This window comes from Oryza glaberrima, chromosome 4, assembly GCF_000147395.1.
Source record: "Oryza glaberrima chromosome 4, OglaRS2, whole genome shotgun sequence".
In the NCBI taxonomy this organism is placed as follows: domain Eukaryota; kingdom Viridiplantae; phylum Streptophyta; class Magnoliopsida; order Poales; family Poaceae; genus Oryza; species Oryza glaberrima.
This window is the reverse complement of record NC_068329.1, coordinates 5,598,391-5,618,423: the sequence shown is the minus strand read 5'-3', so window position 1 is coordinate 5,618,423 and position 20,033 is coordinate 5,598,391. Positions and strand designations below refer to the sequence as shown.

The 20,033-nt window shown below is 41.4% G+C and overlaps 2 protein-coding genes across 2 annotated transcripts; both read left to right on the top strand.

Moving 5' to 3' along the window:
- The first annotated feature begins 7,051 nt into the window (after window positions 1–7,051).
- LOC127771178 (G-type lectin S-receptor-like serine/threonine-protein kinase LECRK3) lies at window positions 7,052–9,613 on the top strand. Its single transcript, XM_052297017.1, has one exon. The coding sequence runs from the start codon at window positions 7,170–7,172 to the stop codon at window positions 9,603–9,605; it is 2,436 nt and encodes an 811-aa protein (XP_052152977.1). The 5' UTR covers window positions 7,052–7,169; the 3' UTR covers window positions 9,606–9,613.
- Window positions 9,614–16,105: 6,492 nt separating this feature from the next.
- On the top strand, window positions 16,106–18,549 carry LOC127771179 (G-type lectin S-receptor-like serine/threonine-protein kinase LECRK2). Its single transcript, XM_052297018.1, has one exon. The coding sequence runs from the start codon at window positions 16,106–16,108 to the stop codon at window positions 18,539–18,541; it is 2,436 nt and encodes an 811-aa protein (XP_052152978.1). The 3' UTR covers window positions 18,542–18,549.
- The last annotated feature ends 1,484 nt before the right edge of the window (window positions 18,550–20,033 follow it).

Genomic DNA, 20,033 nt, shown 5'->3' with positions numbered 1-20,033 from the left:
TGGTTGTGGCAATGGGCGTCACATAATCTTAGTAGCATTATACATATGTTCTTACCACTATTTTACATCTTCAAAGCTACACTGCCTTTTCGAAGAAAAGAAAATAAACTCGCTACCAACATTAACTTGAATAGATGCGCTCTGCACAAAACAAAGAAAAGCCTTTTTCAGCCTAAGGGGCATTGTTGGGCTCTCTTAAGAGGACACTCTCAAACAAATCCACCAAGATTCACAACATAATTCACACCTCGATTCATCCCAAGCCAGCCAAAAAAATAAATAAATCCCCACAATCCCAATAGACTGACCCTCTAAATCCCCTAAGTAGATGAGACGTACGCACCAAATTAACCAAATGCAAGATTCTAGTTGTACAAGAGTAATTTATTCGGCACTAAATCGATACCCACATATTTCACTGCAAATTCTACCCTACCTGACGCATTCCCGCAGGCAATCAATTTTTTGAGAAAATTAAAAACAAATGGGTGAAACATCAACTGCAACAATCATGCTGAACCCAGACCTTGTGGAAGCGCGTCGGGTGCCGCGGGAGACCACCGGTCCGGCGGCCGCGGCCGGCACCCAGAACCTCCCCATAGGCTGTAGCCGCTGAAACCCAGTACCCTGGACGGCCACTGGCGCGCCGCGGCCGTGCGTGGTGGGTAGGGTCCCAGACTCCCAGATGGATACGAGGAAAAGCAGAAAATAGCCAAACCGCAGGCGCATGAAGAAGACAACCGATGTGTGGTTAGTTTCTTATAACCTCCGTCCCATATTTTGGACAGATGGAGTACTATTTTTTAACCTTTTTAATTTAAAATTTAAAATAAAGTCATATATCGTTACGTTATAACAGATAAAACGGAAAAGTCTCATATAAATATGGATGAGCTAGGATGATGATTGAAAATAAAATGTTAGATCTGGTGGTTACGTATGTACGGATGCACTGCATATGGTGGGAGGAGGACATGGAAGCAAGACCACTCAGCTTTTAAGATGGTGTAGAAAAATAAAGCTTTTTTTACCGCATCATCAGAAATGGCATGGCATGTAAATGTTTGTCAGGCACGCAAGGTAGCTCTCTTGGTATAGGAACATCGTTTTGTTTGGATGCCCCTCTTCTAGCATTGGGTTTTGATTTTAAAATAACAATTTAGATTATTTGTTTTTAAAATTATATCAGAGAAAAGTTTAGAAAATAAGAAATTACGGTTGGGAATACGTTTTGGCAAAACAAATCACATAAAAAATTAGTAATAGAAACGAAATTGTGGTTATATAGTAATTCAGTAAATCAAGGGTATTGTGTTAATTTACCAAATTATTTTAGAACATTTTTACTACTAATAAGTTGCACTATTAAAGAAAAGTTTTACTACTAAATTACCAAATTATTTTAGAACTTTTTTACTACTAATAAGTTGCACTATTAAAGAAAAGTTTTACTACTAATTTACCAAATTATTTTATAACATTTTTACTACTAATGACCTAATATCGGAAGCAATGTTAATATTGAAAGCCATATTAGGTCATGCCCCAGCATTTTCGGGGGGTTCCTACTCGGCGCGTGCACGCTGGCTACAGAAGCAGCGCGCAGACCATTCCAGTTCAGGCCCATCCGCCCATGTTGTTACCGCTAAATGCCTAATCAGTCCTAATTACAGTAATTAGTGCTAATTACGGTAATTAGCATTAAATATTAAAAACATAAATATTTAGTTAAAAGTTTTAAAATAATTGAAAATTTTAAATTTGAGTTGAAAGTTTTTGAATTTTGAATTGAAAGTTTTTGAATTTTGAAATGAAAGATTTCAAAATTTGAGATGAAAGTTTTTAAATATGAATTGAAAGTTTTCAAATTTGGATAGAAAGTTTTTAAATTTTGAGTTGAATGTTTTCAAAATTTGAGATGAAAGTTTTTAATTATGAATTAAAAGTTTTCAAATTTGAATTGAAAGTTTTTAAATTAGTGTTGAAAGTTTTTAATTTAGAATACAAAGTCTTAAACTAAATTATATTGCAAAAGCAAAAAACAACTGGACCCTAATACATTCCCCAAAAAGGAACTAATCAAGATGCTAATTACGATCCCATCGGTAATTATATATTCTGATACGTCTTAATTGAAAAAAGGAAAAGTCGGAACTAATCACGGCACGGCATGGCACTAATCATGTTTCCTTCCTGATGACATTGACACGTGGACGTCTGCGTCAGAAACATATCTGGCACGTACGTGCTAATTAGCCTTTTCCAGCCTTTTCGTGGGGACAAGCTTCCCTCGCTTAATATAAAAAGGAAAATAATTCAGTGTTGCTCATAGTCCATCAAACTAACAATTGAACTATGATAAAAAAATCCATGTAAGGCCAAACATAGTTATTTAACCCTGAATTTGAGAAACTGGTATTCGAGGAGCACCACTAAAACGAAGTGCCCCGGTATTACCTTCCCTTGTTCCGAGCCATTGCTGCCATGCCTCCTAGTCTTAGCACAATTATAATGCCACAAATACCGCAATCCGCAACCTTCTCTAGACCTGCTACCATAAAATGATCGTGTTGCAGTCAAGCCAACAGACGCATTTCCATAATCCATAGGGTCCATCTGAAGAATCAATGAGATGCGGGCGTAGATAATACCATAAATTGAAGCTAAAATGACACTGCTATTCAAGGTGGTGTGGAAGCCCTTAACTATTGATTAAAATGTTGTCATGAGGATTAGCTGCAAGGTGATGGCAGTCAAGGCTAGATCAAGACATGACACCCTCGTTGCCACCAACATTAGCCAGCGTGAAGCTGTGAGGGCAACTTTAGTCGGCGAAGTCATACCGCTCTCGGTGAGATCTGGGTGCCCCCATATCCTCTGTCTATCACACAAGACGCTCGGCAATGCCCCTGAAACTTGTTGTTGTCGTGCTCGGACGACGATGCAGCAAATGACAGGGAGAGGATATCTCTACGGTGACATGTCAGAATGCCCCATCATAGCTGGGAATGCTAGAGCCATAGCCAAAGTCGGAGTTGTCAGTAATGCCAAAACCATGACCGAGGCTATCTTACCGCACCAATGCCTAATTCGCAACCGTCCTCCTCAACATTGGATTGGAACTGTGGCTGGCACCTGAGACTTCAGATCCAAGGACCCCTACGGCTTGTTTGGCAAGAAAAGTGAAGAGGAATGGGAGTTTGAAGGAGGGAGTTGATGGTGGGATTGGTCATGGGAGTTACATTTTTAGTCCCCATCTCTTGTTTGGTTTCACATCAAATTCCCTCCAAGTCTCACGAATTAATAGGCCTCCCCCAGGTAAGAGATTGGTGGGAGTTGAACCCCTTAATTCCCCATCCCAAACCCCTTCGAATTCCCAAGTCTTCCAACCAAACTACAGACTTAAACTCCTAGATATTATAAACTCTCATTCCCCATCACCAACTCCCTCCAACCAAACAGACTACTAAGTCATTGAGAGGGAAGGGGGTGGAGGAGAAAATGAAGAAGATAGCCCCGCTTCCGCCTTCTTCATGCGTATCGGAGACATACAGTGCGCTTGGGTGGCTGTGAGGATGGAGCACAAGCTGTGGTGGCTTGGATTTCTTTTGCAGGGTGGCAAATAGGCTTTTTCCAGTTGAGGGACTAAATTGTTTCAAGATTGGAATGACTAAGGTTTCACCTTTGTGCAGGAAAGAAGAAGCCAAGCTCTTAACATATGTAAGCTCAGAAGTATGAGTTGGGAACACATACCCCCGATATGCAACATGGGATGGATTAGTGCATAGTTAATTAAGTATTAGCTAAAACAACTTAAAAGGAATTAGCATGATTTTTTAAAGCAATTTTCTATAGAATTTTTTTAAAAAATGCACACTATTTAGCCGTTGGGAAGCATACGAGTGGAAAACAAGAAAGTTAGAAACATGTACAAAATAACACAACCTAAAGTGTATACAAACTAATCTAATAGACATAAGAACCAACCAGCTGTTAAAGTGCTTAATTACTTAACGTGCGGTGAATTGATTGCAGGGCTATTTGGCATATGCAACAAAAACTTCAAGGCTTAACTCCAAATCTCCCGTATTGCAATTCAATAACTCTTGACTATCCTGGCTGTCACTACGCACTAACAAAGCACTCGTCTCATGGACCGATATCCAATCCAACAATTTTTTCTTGGAACGTATGCTATACAGATAAGTTTACTAGCAAGTGTCACAGAAAATTATAGAAAAAAGTGAACACATAATTCCAATAGTATTACACCTACGTGCGAAATCTTATTTTTAAATTCATTATATTTTAGCCGTAACACAAAAAAGACAAAATTTTAACAGATTTTTACCCTTAAATATATCACATTTTTCTTACGGCTAAAATATAATGAATTTGAATATGAGACTTTGCAGATATGTGTAATATTATTTCGAGTAAATGTCCAATTTTTTCGTAACGTTTGCTAGTTGCCAGTTGGTGTGCATGGGAAGTTTGTGCGCATAGGATATGTTCCCTACTTTTTAAGGGCTAATTTGATATGTGCCATTGCAAATATGCCTATTCAGATAAATACCATTATAATTCATCTATTTGTAACTATGCCACTCAAATTTACTAAACTGGAACCATGCCATCGTCGCCACATTTTCTATCTTCTTTGTTATCTACACGTGGAACCCACCCATTAGATTCATCTTCTTCCTTACACCCTCCTTTATCTTCTTCCTTCCCCATCTCTCTGTCATGCCGAGGAGCGCGGGCAAGACGGGAGGGGGTCAGTGACGCATATGGCGTGGCCCTGCATGACAGCGCCGACTAAGGGAACAAGCCCGTCAGCCCCTACACGACCATGATCTGGAACGATGGGACATGCAGCACGCCCTTCGCCTTCCTCCTGGCGGCGAACGAGTGGATGGGCACGCCGACCACGGCACCGGCAACAGAGAGCAGGAGGAAGGCGAGCCGCCAGTAGGGAATTAGCGCATGAGATGGATTAGCGCATTGTTAATTAAGTATTAGCAAAAACAACTTAAAAGGAATTAGTATGATTTTCTAAAAGCAATTTTCCATAGAACTATTTAAAGTAATTTGCATAACTATGCACCCACCTTGTTCTTGGAATTCCGTGTTGGCGCCTTGCCTTCCTCCCGCTCGCTGCCGCTGATGCCGTGGTCGGCGTGTCCCGTCATTCCAGGTCATGGAAGCGCAGGGGCTCACGGCCTCGTCGCCTTAGTCGGTGCTCTCCTATAGGGCCACACCATACACGTCGCCGACCCCCTCCCATCCTGCCCGCGCTCATTGCCACGACGAAGAGATAGAGCAGGAAAAAGATAATGGAGGGTGTAAGGAAGAAGAAGAATCTGACGGGTGAGTTCCATGTGCCGATTCGGAAGATGGAAAACCTGACGGTGATAGCATGGTTCTAATTTCGTAAAATTTGAGTGGCACGGCTACGCATAAATGAATTATAATAGTATTTATCTGAACAGACATATTTGCAATAGCACAGATCAAATTAACCCATTTTTTTAGCCATTTAACGGGGATTGAAGTTGTGCTAACTTGTAAGTAGGGGTGAAAACGGTAAAAGTAATTCCCGGCCGACCGACGTTTGTTTTCGACTTTCTACCAGCCGATCCATATGGAAATGGTAATCGACCGAAACAAAAATAGAAATGGTAAAAATTATGGAAATGAAAACGGAAATGGTTTTGCTATTATACCAATCATTTCCGTATTTACCGTATTCTTATGGAAATTACCGTTTCTTATAATATAATGGTAATTACCGTATTCTAAATATATTGATATTTATAGGGCATGCCTCTACTTACAGATTGATTGACTCTTCAATCAAATATCTAACTTTTGTGCATGGCTAAAATGGAGTTAATTTATAATTTATATAGTATAAGCTTGAATTTATGTATACATATAACATACTTATGTAAAGTTAAATATATGTTTTTATAGTTTAATATTTTCGTATTTGTTACCGGTTTTCGATCTGTACCGACATTCCGTCCGTATTGTTCTGTTTTTGGTTTTCCGATATTTCCGATATCGTTTTCGTTTCTGACTTTACCGTTTTCGATTTCGTTTCCGAGAAAAATATGGTTACGGAAATGGTTGAAGCTGTTTTCCGATCTTTCCGACCGTTTTCATACCTACTTGTAAGCTTAGCCAATAAAAAAGGACTTTGCGCAATCATTGTCATAACGTAAACAGAATCTGAAATAGAGTTGCCTTCTGTTCTGTCAAAGAAGCAAGTATTCTAGAAGCCGTCTTGACCTAACGTGGACCTGGGAGACTTGAAGACTTCTGCAACGCAAGCTTGGAAAGGACTCAGGAGGTACTGATTCCAATTGACCAGTTCAATGTTCAAAATATATGTTGCTACTTGCTACCATGGTTTCATAAGAGTTTCATTCTGATTAAATTAGATAGACGGACATCATTAGTCAATGTATCCTAGCTCCCCTTGAATGGAGCACTGACGTTGCGTGGTAGAAATGGCTAAAACATATATTAGGCCATTTTTAGTGCAGGTTTCATGCATAAGAGTTTTATTCTGATTAAATTAAATGCCACTGGGACATTGTCAAAAAATAATACCATCTATATGAAACTGTAAATTGGAGGTCTATATGTTTCATCCATTAATCCGAGCTTATTTAGATTAGGTGACTTTTGGAAACCTCAAAATGAACCTCCCAGTAGGAATGGCCTTACGATCAGCAAAGCAGGTTCTGGCTCTGTCAAAAAAACCTGATCAATTAATGTTACAGTGTACTCCTATATTATGATGATAAGATTACACCTGGGTTGACCATAACCTAAGCTGGTCAAAACTGTTCTTCTGAAACGCGGTAGGAAAGACCAGCAAGGATCATGTCAGGAGAACCCAGCATGGTTAATGCATTCAAAGCCGACATTTTCTAGAGTTCTGATAATGAAATGTGAACTAATCTCCCTCTCATGTCTATCATATTGACAGCTTTGTAATTGCATTTGACAGGTTCAACCGTTGCCTCACAGGTCTCAAAAGTTGTATAGAGAAACTATTGGTTAGTCAAGTATGGAAATGATCAAGACTAACAAATGCCGTTCTCCAAGGGCTATAAGTTTTGTTGTCATCAGTACGAGCAAAAGGTTGATCAATAGCAATGGCTCATCTCCTGTTGTTGCCCATCCTGCAACTCTTGCTACTATACTGCACGAAATCTGCCCAAGCTCAGCTAAACATCAGTATAGGCTCCTCTTTGACACCCCAGGGGTTAAACAACTCATGGATCTCGCCCTCTGCTGATTTTGCATTCGGTTTTCGGGCGGTAGATGGAAACTCCTCCTCTTACCTGCTCGCCGTCTGGTTCAACAAGATCGCTGACAAGACCGTCGTCTGGTACGCAAGGACTAGCTCCAATGGGAAAGATGATACAATACCGGTACAAGTCCAATCTGGCTCTGTCCTCAAGCTCGCTGATGGAGCACTCTCTCTTCGCGATCCATCTGGCAATGAGGTATGGAATCCACAAGTCACTGATGTGGGCTATGCTAGAATGCTCGACACCGGGAATTTCAGGCTTTTAGGCACCGATGGTGCAACAAAGTGGGAGTCCTTTGGTGACCCTTCTGATACCATCCTACCCACACAAGTGCTTTCACTGGGGACGGCACTCCACAGCCGTCTCCTCGCCACAGACTATTCCAATGGCCGATTTCAACTAAAAGTTCAACGAGATGGTAATCTTGTTATGTATCCAGATGCTGTACCTTCTGGATACTTATACGATCCATATTGGGCTAGTAACACAGTGGACAATGGCTCACAGCTAGTGTTCAATGAAACTGGAAGGATATACTTCACTATAATTAATGGTTCACAGGTAAATATCACTTCTGCAGGGGTGGATTCTATGGGTGATTTCTTCCATCGTGCTACCCTTGACACAGATGGTGTGTTCCGGCAATATGTTTACCCAAAAAACATACATGCCAGGCCCTTATGGCCAGAGCAATGGACTGCAGTCGATGTACTTCCAGAAAACATCTGCCAGTCAATACAAACAATGGTGGGTAGTGGAGCATGCGGCTTTAACAGTTACTGCACCATTGATGGCACCAAGAACACGACAAGTTGTTTATGCCCACAGAATTATAAGTTCATCGATGATAAAAGGAAATACAAAGGCTGCAGGCCAGATTTTGAGCCACAAAACTGTGATCTGGATGAGACGACAGCAATGTTGCAGTATGACATGGCACCAATCGATCGCGTTGATTGGCCTCTATCTGACTATGAGCAATACAATCCCATAGATCAGACCGAATGCCGAAGGCTGTGTGTGATTGATTGTTTCTGTGCCGTAGCTGTGTTCGATAAAGCTTCAAGCACTTGTTGGAAGAAAAGGTTCCCTTTGTCGAACGGTAAAATGGATGTCAATGTACCGAGGACAGTTCTTATTAAGGTGCCTAGGAGCACCAATTCACCATCCATGTTCAGCAGCGGCTCAAGCAAATGGAAGGAGGACAAAAAGTATTGGATTCTTGGGAGTTCATTACTTTTTGGAAGCTCTGTATTGGTGAACTTTCTCCTAATCTCTGTTATGCTTTTTGGTACTTATTGTAGTATCACCTCGAGGAAGAAAATCCAGTTATCGCAACCGGCCAATAACTCTGGATTACCTCCAAAGATTTTCACTTACAGCGAGCTGGAAAAGGCAACCGGTGGTTTCCAAGAAGTACTTGGCACAGGAGCCTCTGGTGTTGTCTACAAAGGACAGCTGCAAGATGAGTTTGGGACTAACATCGCGGTCAAGAAAATCGAAAAGCTTCAGCAGGAAGCACAAAAGGAGTTCTTGGTGGAAGTCCAAACCATTGGGCAGACATTTCACAGGAACTTAGTTAGACTGCTTGGTTTTTGCAACGAGGGAACTGAAAGGCTGTTAGTGTATGAGTTCATGAGCAATGGATCACTCAATACATTCCTCTTCAGCGATACCCATCCACATTGGAGCCTCCGTGTTCAAGTCGCACTTGGGGTGGCACGAGGACTGCTCTACCTACATGAGGAGTGTAATAAACAAATCATCCACTGCGATATGAAACCACAGAATATCCTTCTCGATGATAATTTTGTAGCAAAGATTTCAGATTTTGGCCTAGCAAAGCTTCTTCCGGTGAATCAGACACAAACAAACACCGGCATTCGGGGTACTCGAGGATATGTTGCACCTGAGTGGTTCAAGAACATAGGGATTACTTCTAAGGTCGACGTTTATAGCTTTGGGGTGATTTTGCTTGAGCTTGTGTGCTGCAGGAAGAATGTGGAATTAGAAGTCCTAGATGAAGAGCAGACAATACTAACTTATTGGGCAAATGATTGCTACAAGTGTGGGAGGATTGACTTGCTGGTAGCGGGCGATGACGAGGCAATCTTCAACATAAAAAAGGTGGAGCGCTTCGTTGCTGTGGCACTGTGGTGCCTCCAGGAGGAGCCATCAATGCGGCCAACAATGCATAAGGTGATGCAGATGCTTGATGGAGCAGTACAAATACCAACGCCTCCTGATCCTTCCTCCTATATCAGTTCACTTGCATGAAAACAGTCTTCCTGTTAATAAATAGATTGTAGTTTGAAGCAAGAGCATGCTTTAGACTGATTCCTCAATAAGGCATTGTGTTCGGGCACTGATGCTTACCTACAATAAGTAGCTTACATATCTATGAAAGATGCAGATAGATGCATGTCACTATGTGTATCACTGACTATGAACCTGTCGGATTAAAACATTTTCTTATATAGAAAGAGATGATATTAGATATTCTTGACCATGAACTTATTTCATCTCTTCTACAACTATATGGTTTCTGCAATTGGAATAAAAAAAAGCTATATGGTTTCTTGAAATGTTGTATATATGTTCTTATCAGCATATATAGTATTTTACATCTTCAAAATAACATGTCCGTTACAAAAAAGAAAAACGAAAGAAAGAAAAGGAAAGGAACAGAAAAATGTACTAAATTAATATTCACAAAATAACGAGACCACTTCTTTGGAGATATAAGTAAGTTGGCCATTCAGTTAGATGCATCTCTACAGTAATGTGCAGGACCAGCCATTTACTTTATCAGTTAAGCTAAACTACTGGATCAAGCATGTACTTATGTAATAGAAGTGTGTAGTTCTTAACAAAAGTCTGTTACTGATACAATCTATTTCTGGTGGGAAACAAACAAAAAGCATAGTGCATATACAAATTGTGAGAGAAGAACAAACTAACAGGATTTGTTTTAACTGTACCTTTATGGGGTCATTAGTGATAGAGGGAATTATGTTTGAGGTATGCAGAACAGTGTTCATTGCTAACTGGAAAACAGGGAACATGAAACACAATGTTTCAATCAGCAATGCAGGACCTGATTGTGCCAGATCTGATTAATATTAAATGGATTCTGGCAAACAGATTCTAGCTGGTTTTAAAATGATCATAAGCTGGCCAAAACAATTTTTCCGAGACACACAATTTTTCTGAGACACAGTGTTCTGAAACATATATTTTCTTCTCTCTTTCATCTTCCTAGTCAATGCATCCAGAGCTCGCCCTTTTCTAAAGTAGTACTGAGGAAATGAATTACTGATGAGGAATAGTCTGAATGACAGGATTTTGTTGAAAAGGTAGTAATTGCATTTGAGAAGTACAGCCTCAGCCTCACAAGTTCTGGACTTATGGTATTCAACGTTTTTACTTCATGTGACATCTACCAGGAAACTGCACTGTGCCATATATCTGTAGACTCAAAGTATCACGAAGAACAGTAGGGATTTATTCAGTCTAGTATGGAAATTTCCAAGGTGATCAAGACTGACAAATTTCGTTCTTTTTTTTTTAGAGCTACAAATTTCATTCTCTAAGGGCTATATGTTTGTTCTCATCACAAGGGACAAACTTCTCTTATTGACAACCAAAATGTGGCAAAAAACTGTTCTAGCAACCAGCATATTCCACAATCCACATCTTCAAAACTACACTTGCATTTTCCAGAAGGGAAAAAAGGGAAAATAAACTTCACTACCAATATTGACTTAGCTAGATAAATTCTGCATAAAAGCAAAAGTCTATCTTCAGTTAATAGGCATTGTTAGGCTCGCTTAAGAGGACACACTCAAACAAATCCACGAACATAAAACTAGCACCTCGATTCATCGTCTGCCAACAACAAAAAGAAAAATCAAATCCTCCACAATCCCGTTAGGCTGACCCTCTAAATCCCCTCAGTAGATGAGACGACGCACCAAATTAACCAAATGCGATTCTACTTGTACAAGAGTAATTTATTCGGCATTAAATCGATTCCCACATAGCGAATTCTACCCTACCTGACGCGCAATCAATATTTTGAGAAAAAAACAAATGGGTGAAAACATCAATTGTAACAATCATATGGCACCCGGACCTTGTGGAAGCGCGTCAGGAGACCACCGGTCCGGCGGCCGCGGCCAGCGCCCAGAACCTCCCATAGGCTGTAGCCGCTGAAGCCCAGTACCCCAGCCGGCCACTGCCGTGACGCCGCCGTGCGCGGTGGGTAATGTCGCAGATGGATACGAGGAACGCGCACGAACGGTCCTTAGGTTAGGGGGAGTTGTGGGATGTGTCTATAAAATGTTTAGTTTGATTAGGGGAGACGAGAGTTTTTCGTGAGACGGGGATAGGGAATTGAGTGATATTTTTAATAGGGTTAATTAGATCCATGCCATTAAAAATTTACTGGTTTTGAAATATATGTGGGCATGGGTGGTAATTCGGAGGGAATTCCTTTTTTAATTTACCTAAACAAAACTTAACCATCTATTTTCATTTAAGATCTATCTAGTCTCTAACTAAATTCCCAATGAAATTCTACCACCTCTAACAAACAAAAGATTGGGACTAAAAATCAAATTCCCATGTTAATCTGACCATCAATTTCTGGAATTGATGTCTAAAATCTCAATCCTCTTCTCTCAAGTTGCCACACAAGCCGGAGTGGTTAGTTTCTTATTATTTTTTTTAACCTTTTCAATTTAAAATTTAAAATAAAACCATATACCCTTATGTTATAACGGATAATTCTGACATTATAAAATAATGCAATTTAAATAGAAAGCGAGACATTTGCAATATAGGTACAATATGTTCAATGAGGGATGCATGGCTTGCCTTGCTCCGCGCTACTTGAACCTCTATAACCACTTCAAGAAAGACGGAAACGAGCGGCAGAAGAGGGAAAGGGAGGAGGGGATCACGAGGATCGTTTATATAGCGGTGGGAGCTCAGACTTGGCTGGTAGGGGGCGGATTTTGCAGCGGATGTGGGAGAGGAGAGAGAGAGAGATGTAGCCGGGATTCGAAAATCGAATACCACGCCCTCCACGAGCACGAAGCGTGGGGAGAGTGGGGTACGGGGGCGTGGAAGAGGGCGACATGTGCAAAGTGGGCACCGCGAGGTGGACGGGGCGCACGGGGCGGCGGTTACGCCCTCTGGCTTTGCCTGCGAAGGTTGAAGATGGGCCCAACAGTGGCCCTACCTGACGGTGACCCAGTGTGATATCCTGGCCCAAATTAGGATGAGACATTTGTGACCTATGAGTGTTGTGTGCGCACGTTTAGTACCACCTTGCTAATTTAGCAAGAGTGGAACCAACTTATAAGGGCTTGTCCTTCCAACCATATCACTCCTGGGTTAACCCTTTTACATGAAGCGGGGATGAAAGTGTAAGTTGGGTGGTATGTGTAAGTGGGCCCGCCCGTCAGTTGGGCTGGGCTACACGGTTTTGGAGGGAGGGTTGTTCTAAATGGTATCAGAGCTGACCCTCGCCGTTGCACGTACGGGTCAGTGTGCGAGCATATGGCGCATGGAGCATGTGGACACTGGACGTGTGCTAAGGAGGGAGTGTGTTCCTGGACATTTCCCAATGTGCATGTGTGGCTATCTGGGTAAGTTGTGTCAACGGGGCGTCAGGTCCTTGGGGGGATGTTATGTGACATCCTGGCCCAATTAGGGTGAGGCATTTGTGGCCCATGAGCACTGTATACGTATGTTTAGTACCACCTTGCTAGTTTAGCAAGAGTGGAACTAACTTATAAGGGCTTGTCCCTTCAACCATATCACTCTCGAGATAACCCTTTTACACGATGTGAGAATGAAAAGTGTAAGTGGAGTGGTATATATAAGTGGGATGGGCTAGCTACGCGGTTTTGGAAGGAGGGATGTTACAACTAGGGAGAGATGGGGCGCGGCAGCTGTAGCTGGGCTGTGGCTACGAGCCGACCCAAAGGAGAGAGCGTGTGCGCGGAGGAGTGGGCTGAAAATGGCCCACAGCCGAAAAGAGAGATAAAAAGAGGTTAACTTTTAATTTAATTTCAATAATTGATTTTAATTATTAAAATTATTTTATTTGCTCTGAAAATTCCACTAATAATCCTCTTAATGTATTTAAACATGGGGAACTCAAGAAAAATCCCACCATGCTATTTCCAATTATTAATTGCATTTATTAATTTGGGTTTAGCTCGAGGTTAAATTGAATTATTTCTTGAGGCAATTTATTAATTGAATTAAGGCTAGAAAAAGAGGAAACTTCAGGGTGTGACAGTCTGCAATTTTCTCTAGACATGCTACCATACAATTATTGTGTTGCAGTCAAGCCAATACACATTTCCGCAATCCGTATGATCCATAAAGAATGAATGATATGAGGGTGTAGATAATACCATAAATTACAGCTAAAATGACATTGCTCTACAAGTTGGTGTGGAAGCCCTTAACTATTGATGAAAATGCTGTCATGAGGATTAGCTACAAGGTGATGGCAGTCAAGGCTAGATCAAGGCATGACGCCCTTGTTGCCACCGCCATTAGCTACCAGCGCAACTTCCGTCGGCGAAGTCATACCGTTCTTGGTGAGATCTGGGTGCCCCCATATCCTTTGTCTATCGCACAAGAAGCTAGGCAATGCCTTTGCAACCTGCTACTGTCGTGCTCGGATGACGATGCAGCAAATGACAGGGAGAGGATATCTCTACCGTGCCATGCCGGAATGCCTTATCGTCGCCGGATATGCTAGAGCCATGACCGACATGGCCTTGTCACAAACACACCAGAGATGCCAGAGCCATGGTTAAAGTCGGAGTTGTCAGTAATGCCAAAACCATGATTGATGATACCTTGCCGCACCAATGTCAAAGTCGCAACCGTCCTCCTCGACACTGCATTGGAACTGTGGCTGGCGCCAGAGACTTCGGATCCAAGGATCCCTAAGTCATTGAGAGAGAAGGGGTGGAGGAGAAAAACGAAGAAGATAGCCATGCTGCCATCTTCTTCAAGCCTATCACAAACATACAGTGTGCTTGGGTGGCTGCGAGGATGGAGAACAAGGTGTGGTGACTTAGATTTCTTTCGCAGGGTGGCAAATAGGGTTTTTCGAACTGACGAGGGACTAAATTGTTTTAAGATTAGAATGGCTAGGGTTTCACCTTTGTGCAAGAAAGAAGATGCCAAGCTCTTAACATATGTAAGTTTAGAGGTACGAGTCTAGAACGCATACCCTTGATATGCAAAACGATGGGATGGATTAGCACATAGCTAATTAAGTATTAGCTAAAGCAACTTAAAAAATTAGTATGATTTTTTTAAAGCAATTTTATATAGATTTTTTTAAAATACACACCATTTAGTAGTTGGGAAGCATGCGTGTGGAAAACGATAGAACAAAAAGTTGGTAACGCCTACAAAATAACATAACCTAAAGTGTTTATTACTAAACTAATCTAATAAACATAAGAACCAACCAGCTGTTAAAATGCTTAATTACTTAACGTGTGGTGAATTGATTGCAAGGCTATTTGACATATGCAACAAAACTTCAAGGTTTAACTCCAAATCTCGAGTATTGTAATCAATAGCCCTTGACAATCATGGCTGTCACTAACAAAGCACTCGTCTCATGGACCGATATCCAATCCAACATTTTTTTAAGCCATTTAACAGGGATTGAAGTTGTACTAACTTGTAAGCTTAGCCAATAAAAAAGGACTTTGCACAATCAATGTCATACAGTAAACATAATCTGAAGTAGAGTTTGCCATCTGTTCTGTCAAAGAAGCAAGTATTTCTAGAAGCCGTCTTGACCTAACGTGGACCTGGGGGACTTGAAGACTTCTGCAACGCAAGCTTGGAAAGGACTCAGGAAGTACTGATTCCAATTGACCAGTTAAATGTTCAAAATATATGTTGCTACCATGGTTTCATAAGAGTTTCATTCTGATTAAATTAAATACAGACAGACATCATTAGACAATGTGTCCTAGCTCCCCTTGAATGGAGCACTGACTTTGCGTGGTAGAAATGGCTGAAACATATATTAGGCCATTTTTAGTGCAGGTTTCATAAGAGGTTTTATTCTGATTAAATTAAATGCCACATGGGACATTGTCAAAAAATTTATGAATAGAAGGAAGGAAACAAAATCATCTATGTGAAACTGTAATTTGGAGGTCTATATGTTTCATCCTATCCGAGCTTATCTAGATTAGGTGACTTTTGGAAACCTCAAAATGAATCTCACAGTAGGAATGGCCTTACGATCAGCAAAGCAGGTTCTGACTGCGTCAAAAAACCTGATCAATTAATGTTACAGTGTACTCCTATATTACCATGAAAAGATTACACCTGGCTTGACCATAACCATACAAGCTGGCCAAAACTGTTCTTCTGAAACGCGGTAGGAAAGACCAGCCTCAGGAGGAACAAAACACAGATAGAAAGACTTCTGAACACGTATTTCTTTCTCTCTCCATGCAGGTGGTCAATGCATTCAAAGCCGACATTTTCTATAGTTTTGATAAGGAAATGTGAACTAATATCCCTCTCATGTCTATCATATTGACAGCTTTGTAATTGCATTTGACAAGTTCAACCGTTGCCTCGCAGGTCAAAAAGTTGTATAGAGAAACTTTTGGTTAGTCAAGTATGGAAGTGATCAAGACTAACAAATGCCGTTCTCCAAGGGCTATAAGTTTTGTTGTCATCAAGTATGAGCAAAAGGTTGATCAATAGCAATGGCACCTATCCTGTTCTTGCCCATCCTGCAAATCTTGCTAATATACTGCACGAAATCTGCCCAAGCTCAGCTAAACATCAGCATAGGCTCCTCTTTGACACCCCAGGAGGTAAACAACTCATGGATTTCGCCCTCTTCTGATTTTGCATTTGGTTTTCGGGCGGTAGATGGAAACTCCTCGTCATACCTGCTCGCTGTCTGGTTCAACAAGATCGCTGACAAGACTGTCATCTGGTACGCAAAGACTAGCTCCAATGGGCAAGATGATACAATACCGGTACAAGTCCAATCTGGCTCTGTCCTCAAGCTCGCTGATGGAGCACTCTCTCTTCGTGATCCATCTGGCAATGAGGTATGGAATCCACGAGTCACTGATGTGGGCTATGCTAGAATGCTCAACACCGGTAATTTCAGGCTTTTAGGCACTGATGGCGCAACAAAGTGGGAGTCCTTTGGTGACCCTTCTGATACCATCCTACCCACACAAGTGCTCCCACTAGGGACAGCACTCCACAGCCGTCTCCTCGCCACAGACTATTCCAATGGCCGGTTTCAACTAAATGTTCAAGATGACGGTAATCTTGTGCTGTATCTAGTTGCTGTACCTTCTGCATACTACCATGATCCATACTGGGCCAGTAACACAGTGGGGAATGGCTCACAGCTGGTGTTCAATGAAACTGGAAGGATATACTTCACGCTGACTAATGGTTCACAAATAAACATCACTTCTGCAGGAGTGGACTCTATGGGTGATTTCTTCCACCGTGCAACCCTTGATACAGATGGTGTGTTCCGGCAATATATTTACCCAAAGAGCAAACAGGCCAGGAGCTTATGGCAAGAGCAATGGAGAGCGGTGGATGCACTTCCGGAGAACATCTGCCAGACAATTCAAACAAAGGTAGGCAGTGGTGCATGCGGCTTCAACAGTTACTGTACCTTTGATGGCACCAAGAACACAACAAATTGTCTATGCCCACAGAGGTACAAGTTCTTCGACAATGAGAGGACATACAAAGGTTGCAGGCCAGATTTTGAGCCACAAAGCTGTGATCTAGATGAGACAGCAGCAATGGTGCAGTATGAGATGACACCAATTGATCGCATTAATTGGCCTCTATCTGACTATGAGCAGTACAGCCCGATAGATGAGACCGAATGCCGAAGGCTGTGCGTCATTGATTGCTTCTGCTCCGTTGCCGTGTTCAATAAACCCTCAAACACTTGTTATAAAAAGAAGCTCCCTTTGTCAAATGGGAATATGGATTCCAGTTTACAGGCGACAGTTCTTCTTAAGGTGCCTAGGAGCACCAATTCACCATCCATGATCAGCAGCGGCTCCAGCAAATGGAAGAAGGACAAAAAGTATTGGATTCTTGGGAGCTCATTGTTTTTTGGAAGCTCTGTATTGGTGAACTTTCTCCTAATCTTTGTTCTGCTTTTTGGTACTTATTGTAGTATCACCTCGAGGAAGAAAACCCAGTTATCGCAACTACCCAGTAATTCTGGATTACCTTCAAAGATTTTCACTTACAGAGAGCTGGAAAAGGCAACCGGTGTTTTCCATGAGGTACTTGGTACAGGAGCCTCAGGTATTGTCTACAAAGGACAGCTGCAAGATGAGTGTGGAACTAACATCGCAGTCAAGAAAATCGAAAAGCTTCAGCAGGAAGCACAAAAGGAGTTCTTGGTGGAAGTCCAAACCATTGGGCAGACGTTTCACAGGAACTTAGTTAGACTGCTTGGTTTTTGCAATGAGGGAACTGAAAAGCTGCTAGTGTATGAGTTCATGAGCAATGGCTCACTCAATACATTCCTCTTCAACGATACTCATCCGCATTGGAGCCTCCGTGTTCAAGTAGCACTTGGGGTTTCACGAGGACTGCTCTACCTACATGAGGAGTGTAATAAACAAATCATCCACTGCGATATGAAACCACAGAATATCCTTCTCGATGATAATTTTGTAGCAAAGATTTCAGATTTTGGTCTAGCAAAGCTTCTTCCGGTGAATCAGACACAAACAAACACCGGCATTCGGGGTACTCGAGGATATGTTGCACCTGAGTGGTTCAAGAACATAGGGATTACTTCTAAGGTCGACGTTTATAGCTTTGGAGTGATCCTGCTTGAGCTTGTGTGCTGCAGGAAGAATGTGGAATTAGAAGTTGCAGATGAGGAGCAGACAATACTAACTTATTGGGCAAATGATTGCTACAGGTGTGGGAGGATTGACTTGCTGGTGGCGGGCGATGACGAGGCAATCTTCAACATAAAAAAGGTGGAGCGCTTCGTTGCTGTGGCACTGTGGTGCCTCCAGGAGGAGCCATCGATGCGGCCAACAATGCATAAGGTGATGCAGATGCTTGATGGAGCAGTACAAATCCCAACGCCTCCTGACCCTTCATCCTATATCAGTTCACTCGCATGATAGAAGCATTCCTGTTAATAAACAACAGATTGTAATTTGAAGCAATAGCATTCTTTAGACTGATACTTCTTCGATAGGGCTTCGTGTTAAAGGCTTAAAGCATGATATGAGTCATGTTATTCAGGGCACTCATGCCTGCCTGCAACAAATAATGTTTACATACGTATGAAAGATTATGATACAATGAGCTCTGAGCCTCTGAATCTGTTTGAGTCAAACATTTTCTTACTGAAATAGATGACTTTAAATATGTTTGATCATGAAGTAATATTATCTCCTCTACAACCACATGATCCTGCAATTGGAAATTTGGAATCAAATAATCCTTGGCTACTTCTTATATGTTCTTATACTGAAAGAGTGTACATATGTTCTTACCAGCATATTTCACATCTATAAAAAAAACACCTCCTTTTTTCTATTAGAAAGGAAAAGAACAGAAAATACACAAAATTAATATTCACAGAATAACTTGGCAACCTCTTTCATCGAGATCGAGATGTACTCCGTAAGTAAGTTGGCCACTTAATTAGACGCGTCTCTACAGTAATGTGCAGGATCGGGCGTTCTTGGGGATGCTCTAAACAGACTCCATTTGTTCTACCAAATTACTTGGTTCTACGGACGATTAGACAAACCAAATAGTTCAAAACCCCATTAAGTTCACCATAAATTCAACCATGACTGATGTATTCCCGCATACATTGAATCATTGAGAGAGAAAAAAAAACAGAGCACAACAAAAACTAATCGTAGCAGCTTGGCACCCAGAAAATGTGAAGGAAGCGAGGCGACTGGGATTGTGGGGGGCGTACAGGTACAGGTACAGTTGGGTAGAGAGAAGCGCGGGGGCAGCCGGCCTCCCCCCCGCGACATGCCGATGGAGGAGAAGGGTTGGTGAATCGGCGGCGGCGGCGGCTGCTACTGGGGAATTTTGGTTCTCCGGCATGGGCATCTCGCTTTGGGAGATGGCTAGCTTGCCAATGAGGCGATGACAATGAATACGTTCGTGGGCTTCATGGGCCTCAAGGCCGGGCCAGATTGGAATGAACGGGTCCAATTATAAAGTTAGCCTAATTACACAGGGCAAAAAGTTCACTTTTTGTACCTTGAGTATGATTAATTGAAGTATTAATTATTGTAAATTTAAAAAATAGGTTAATATTATTTTTTAAAAGATAATTTTTCTGTATTTTTCAAAAAAAAATTGAACATTTACTAATTTAGAAAACGTATGGATCAAAAACGGGTGATTCAAACACACCTTAAATCCTCTTCGACAAAGCTCTAGATACATAAATATTTGAAGTTGGATATTCCTAAGGCTCCCACAAATTTATGGATATAGACCTACTGTTACGTTAACAATACTAATATAAATTATTTTATTTCCATTTTAGATAAAATTTAGAATTTTAAATCCATATAAACTTTAAATATTTAAAATTTTAAATCCATATAAACTTTAAATTTATCGTGGATATGTAAAGTT